Below are 6,771 nucleotides of genomic sequence, written 5' to 3' on the forward strand. Positions count from 1 at the left end.
CATCGTTCCCTTCCACCATTACTTCTTGCTCTTTTTTTCCTGTCTTGATCGCTATTTTTTTTTTATCTCCAGTTTTATATTAGCCTTTCTTCCTCCTCCTCTCTTCAACCTCATCTTCTCCCATCTTTTTCTCCACTTCCCTTTTTTCCCATTTTTTCCTTCTTTCCCCTTGGTCCTCCATTTTTTCCTTATTCCCTTTTTTCCTTATTTTCCCTTGTTCCCCCCTTTTTATTCCTTATTCTTTTGCTTTATCTCTTCATTCCTCCTTCTTCTTCCGTTCAGTCTTTGTTGTTTCAACACACAACAAGGTGACAGTTAGACAACGTCGGCTTTAAAGTGAATTCCAACAAAACGAAGTAATAGTCTTTTCCGACTTGATTTGGCTTTTTGCTGACTTGTTTTGGGGCTGTCGGATATGGGAAGAACTACGTGAGAACTGGAGGTCGCTACATAATCATCTTCCGCTACTTATGTGCCACACACAATTACATATTTGCCCCTTCTATAGACCTTGTTTTCCAACTTCCTATTTTCCCAATTTAACGACGTCTCAAAAGGAACTTATCAACATCTTTCATCTAAAAGAAATCATTTCCTCTCGTTGTTCATCTCACAGCTTTCAAAGTTATCGCTGCAAGATAACGGACCAACCGCCCCTCTAGAATATATATAATAGATAATACTATGATTATTAGATATTAATACATTCCATACTGCCGCCTGTGTACTTGTAAGTATTACGCCACTGTCAATATATCCATCGATCCTGCTTGGTCGTATCCCCTCTCCCCCAGAGATGTTTAAGAAAACCTTATCAATAAAATGTAAGTACAATTTTGACTTTTGTCAATAAATAAAAAGCGCGTCAGTAAACTAACTGCCTGAGGTCAGGGACCCCTCCTCCGCATCGCTGGGAGGAGGCTCGGGAAGGTCTCATCACCTGCAGCTGATAATGTTAGGGTCAGCCAGTCTGGTTCTGCTGTCCTGGGGCTCCGTCCCGATGCCGGGGGCCCGCTCGGGTCCCGTGCCCAGGGGCCCCTAACCCGGGGGCTCCCGTTGAGGCGCCGGGTAGACACGCCGCTCAGAACTCCGGCATAGAGACGACGCGACCAGATCCCACGATTACACGAATTCCGCAGGATCGACCAGCGATCATCGCCGGAGTGCGGACCAAGCAGTCGAAGCCGTATCAACGACAGGCTGACCTACGTGATCTGCCACCTGGGAACACTAAAGACAAACCTCTCTCACTTACCCCGGGACCAATAACACCGTCTCACACACCCGGGACAGAACCCCGTCTCACACCCCCGGGACCAGAACCCCCGTCTCACACCCTAGCAGACGGATTCTCACACGGACGCCCCTGTCTCACACCCCGGGACTTAACCCGGGACACAAGAACACCGTCTCACACCCGGACATCAGACCACAAACCCCGTCTCACACCCGGTGAATCTAAAACCGCCTATGTCCCCACTAATAATAATAATAATAATAATATAACACAAAAAAATAGCACTATACTTTAGCAAAAACTGAAATCCTGTGTAATTTAATATAAAGCATAAAATAAAGACAATAATAATAGCAGCTGATACTGAATCCTGGCTTTTCATTCAGCGATCATTATTTAATTATATTTTTCTTTCTTACTACCTTTTACTCATCATGTTATGTACATGAGGAACTGTGCTTCCCCCCCCTCCTTTCTCTGCCCTACTGTATATTCTATATTGGTGTGTAAGCTCATCTCGTTGCTCCATGTTGCCCGCCCCAACTTGCCCGTGTCGCCCATGTTGTTCCCATAGGCCCTCGCTTCATTGACCCAGTCTGCACCTGCCCAGTGTGTGTGCCCAGGGTTGCCTTAAACTGCCCAGGTACTGCCCAGTTCTTGTCCCAGGTGCTCTTCGCCCATGTGCTTGCCATTTACTTGCCCAGTTGTGCCATTTCTCGCCCAGGTGTTGCCAGTTGTACTCCGTTGCCCTCGTGCCTGTGCGCCCATGACGTGTTGCCCAGGTCGGCCCAAGTATGTACTGTCGCACAGGTTGCCTCAGTGACTGCCCTCAGATGTCGTTGCCCAGCCGTGTTGCCCAGTTGATTGCCCAGGTGCTGCCCAAGTTCTTCCCCACTCGCCTCAGGTCTTGCCTCATGTACTTGCCCATATGCCCAGTACTGTCCCAGGTCTGCCAGGCTGCCCGTCGTTGCCCGGACTCCCGTGTTTTGCCCCAGTTTGTAGGTATATGCCAGTAAAGGCTTTCCTCGTTGTCTCTTCTAGTCTGTCATAACTCTAAAGCTCGATGTCCACCTCAGCTCCGTAGGACGAACAGCGTCTCCTTGATGAGGTCTGTGAGCTGGCTCAACTGGGTTCTGGTTTCCGTAGCTCCACCCTGTGTCTGTCCCATGCCGGTGGAGTATCGAACCCGCAGCTTCAATGCGTGCGCCACCAAACATGAAACATGATTCACTCTTCAACACAAGTCAAATATCAGAAATCCTCACACGCGTCAGGAAAGGAGTTATTTATTGTTATTGATTATTATTATTTTATTTATTATTATATATACAAGGTAGCATGGCTCGCCCTGCACGTCCCATCAGGTCCGGTTCTCCGTCTGGAACGGACCGGGCTAGGCCAGAGTCTGGTAGACAGAGCTAGTGACCCGAGTTTTTGTAGGAACCAGGCTATTGGACCGAGTCTGGAAGGCCCGTGCGTAGGGACCGCGTCGTAGGGACCGGGCTGTGACCAGAGTCTGGTATGGCCGGCTAGTGGACCAGAGTTCAGACTCTGGTCCACTAGCCTGGTCCTACAAAACTCTGGTCCACTAGCCTGGTCCTACCAGACTCTGGTCCACTAGCCCGGTCCTTCCAGACTCCAGACCAGACCTGATGGACGTAGCAGGGCGGAGCCATGCTAACTTGTTATAATAATAATAATAATAATAATAATAACAATAATAACTCCTTTTCCTGAAGCGTTGTGTGATTTCCTGATATTTGACATTGTGTTGAGAGTGAATCTGTTCATGTTTGGTGCGCAGCATGAAGCTGCGGGTTCGGATCCACCGGCAGACCACCAGGGTGGAGTTACCCGGACCAGAACCCAGTCTGAGCCAGCTCACAGACCTCATCAAGGAGACGCTGTTGTCTCCTCACGGGCTCAGGTGAGACATCCGCCTTTAGACGTTATGACAGCTAGAAGACAACAGGAAACCTTTACTGGCATTATACACCTGGGCAACACCTGGGCAACACCTGGGCAGTACCTGGGCAGTACCTGGGCAACACCCTGGCAGTACCTGGGCAGTACCTGGGCAGTACCTGGGCAACACCTGGGCAGTACCTGGGCAGTACCTGGGCCACACCTGGGCAACACCTGGGCAACACCTGGGCAGTACCTGGGCAGTACGGAGGCACACCTGGGCAACAACGGGCCGTACCTGGGCAAACATGGGGCAACACGGGCGTACACTGGCAACACCTGGGCAACACCTGGGCAGTACCTGGGCAACACCTGGGCAACACCTGGGCAAAACTGGGCAGTACTGGGCAGTTTACATGGCAACCCCTGGGCAACACCTGGGCAGTACCTGGGCAACACTATGGGCAACATGGGCCACACTGGGCAACACTGGGCGGCAGACATGGGCAACGAGACTGAAGCAATAAAATATAAAAATATAAGTAGGGCAGAAGAAAAGGGGGGGGAGCACAGTTCCTCAGTTACATACATGTATAAAATAGTAAGAAAGATAAATATATAATATAAATAATATGACGCTGTAATGAAATTACACAGGATTTCAGTATAGCTGCTATTATTATTGTTTTATTTTTTATGTTATTATTATATTATTACACAGGATTTCAGTGTTTTCTAAGGTATAGCTGCTATTATTTTTTGTTGTTATTATTATTATTATTATTATTATTAGCTGGGTGACATGGCGGTTTGATTCCCGGGTGTGAGACGGGGTTCTGGTCCCGGGGTGTGAGTTTTGTACGCAGGCAACTGGAGACGTTAGTAACGTTCGCCCAGAAAGGAAAAACGAAACGTTTCATTTTTCTTAAATACCAACTCGGATTTGATCCCAGCCGTTTTTGTGTAGCTTTGTTGATCGGTTTCTGGGTTGTTTACGTAACTTGGGCTTTAATTATGTCATCAAATAATAATAGTGATAATAATGGGTCGGACGGTTGTCTATGTTGTGGCATTTTTCTTCCAAACTTTCAACTTACTTAACGTTAATAAGGGAAAATGTAATGTTATTTATGTCTAATTTTGATCGCCGAAATTATTAAATACAGTCTGTGTAGGCTAACAAAAGCTAAAGTTACTCGAACCAAAGAAACAAACGTTAAAATGACTCGGCAAAAATTTTACAGATGGAGATCTCTGACGGAGTTTTGTATAGAAAGATAGAAAATTAATGACTATGTGCGTGCGGTTTTGCCCCTATAATCGGGAGAATTTCAAGCTAAACAATAGAAAATTCTTAAATTGTATATAAAGATTACTTTTCATTCAAGTAGGAGGGAATTCAAGATAAAAGACACATATCTTTAATAATGCGGTGCAACAAATAAGCATCTTTCCACCAAACTCCTTGAACTTTTCGCAGATTTTAGGAAACTGTTTGGCTGTCGTGCTTAAAAACACAAACTGGTTTTATTTTTGTTGTAAAAACAAATGAAGGACTAACATCAACAGGAATGACGTCCAAAGTATGTGGACACCTGTTTTGTGCAGATATAGGAATTTTCACACCAACTCCATTCACTTTTCGCCGAAATTTTAGGGAAAAGTACGTTGCGAGTATTGTGCTAAAAACACAAAATTAAATTTCGTAAAACAGATAAAACTATAACACCATGTATAATTATACAGCGGTATTGATAAAAGTTGTGGACACTCAAAAATGTGCGTAATCTTTATAGGGAACAACAAAAAAAAACATTTAAAGATTGGTTTTGTTCAGAAAATAAGGATCTTCCCCACAAAACTCATTCACTTTTTTGCGTCATTTTAGGGATTTATTTTGAGCGATTGCTGCTTTAAAAAAAACGGGCTTCAATTTGTAAGAAAGAGATAAAGGAAAGTAAGCTACGTGGCCAAAGTAGGTGGACAATAGGGACCCGTAGTAAGAACAGTTGGATTAAAAACACTTTACAAGATTGTTTTGTGTTAGAAAATAATCATCTTTACACCAAAAATCATATTCCATGCAGTTGAGAAAAAATAAACAGTTATTACTCAAAGAATCTCTGGTCACTAGCCTGTGGTTCCACAGGACTCTGGGCACTGCCTGGTCCTACCAGACTCTGGGTCCACTAGCCTGGTCCTACCAGAATCTGGTACCTAGCCCGGTCCTACCAGACTTGGTCCACTAGCCTGGTCCTACAACTCTGGTCCACTAGCCGGCCATACCAGACTCTGGTCACAGCCCGGTCCCTACGACGCGGTCCCTACGCACGGGCCTTCCAGACTCGGTCCAATAGCCTGGTTCCTACAAAAACTCTGGGTACATAGCCTAGTCCTACCAGACTCTGGCACTAGCCCGTCCTTCCAGACGCCAGACCAGGACCTGATTGAGTTGCAGGGCGAGCCATGCTACCTTGTTATATATACTAATAATAACAATAACAATAATAATAATAACAATAACAATAAATAAACTACCTTTCCTGACGCGTTGTGAGGATTTCCTGATATTTGACTTGTGTGGAAGAGTGAATCTGTTTCATGTTTGTGGCGCCGCATTGAAGCTGCGGGTTCGGATACCTCCACCGGCAGGACAAACAGGGTGGAGTTACAGGGACCAGAACCCAGTCTGAGCCAGCTCACAGACCTCATCAAGGAGACGCTGTTGTCTCTCACGGGCTCAGGTGCGACATCAGCTTTAGAGTTATGACAGCTAGAAGACAACAGGAAACCTTTTATGGCAGTATAACCCCTGAGGGCAACACCTGGGGCAACACTGGGCAGTTACCTGGGCACAGTACCTGGGCACCCTGGCAGTACCTGGGCAGTAACTGGGCAGTATGGGCAAACACCTGGGCAGTACCGAGGCAGTACCTTGGGCACACCTGGGCAAAACATGGGCAACACCTGGGCAGTACCTGGGCAGTACGGAGGCACACCTGGGCAACAACGGGCCGTACCTGGGCAAACATGGGGCAACACGGGCGTACACTGGCAACACCTGGGCAACACCTGGGCCAGTAAATGGGCAACACTGGGCAACACCTGGGCAAAACTGGGCAGTACTGGGCAGTTTACATGGCAACCCCTGGGCAACACCTGGGCAGTAACTGGGCAACACTATGGGCAACATGGGCCACACTGGGCAACACTGGGCGGCAGACATGGGCAACGAGATGAGCATAAAAAATATAAATATAAGTAGGGCAGAGAAAAGGGGGGGGAAAGCACAGTTCCTCAGTAATACATGTTATAAAATAGTAAGAAAGAAAAAATAATATAAATAATATGCGCTGAATGAAATACACAGGATTCAGTATAGCTGCTATTATTATTGTTTTTATTTTATGTTTTATTACACATTACACAGGATTTCAGTGTTTGCTAGTATAGTGTCTATTTTTGTGTTATATTATTATTATTATTATTATTAGATGGGTGACCATGGCGGTTCTTGATTCCGGGTGTGAGACGGGGTTTTGGTCACGGGTGTGAGACGGTGTTCTGGTCCAGGGGTGTGAGAAGGGGCTCTGGTCCCAGGGTGTGAGGAGGGGTTCTGGTCCCGGGGT

At 46.3% G+C, this 6,771-nt stretch overlaps 1 protein-coding gene across 2 annotated transcripts in view; it reads left to right on the forward strand.

Moving 5' to 3' along the window:
- fbxo7 (F-box protein 7) overlaps positions 1–6,771 on the forward strand; it is a 14,959-nt gene that overhangs the window by 1,622 nt on the left and 6,566 nt on the right. For both annotated transcript variants that reach the window (XM_032511879.1, XM_032511880.1), the window contains exon 2: positions 3,042–3,164. In XM_032511879.1, the coding sequence (XP_032367770.1) occupies positions 3,043–3,164 (122 nt within the window). In that variant the 5' untranslated portion in view covers position 3,042. The remainder of the gene's footprint in view (positions 1–3,041; positions 3,165–6,771) is intronic.

The sequence above is a fragment of the Etheostoma spectabile genome, unplaced genomic scaffold (assembly GCF_008692095.1).
Source record: "Etheostoma spectabile isolate EspeVRDwgs_2016 unplaced genomic scaffold, UIUC_Espe_1.0 scaffold502, whole genome shotgun sequence".
NCBI lineage: Eukaryota > Metazoa > Chordata > Actinopteri > Perciformes > Percidae > Etheostoma > Etheostoma spectabile.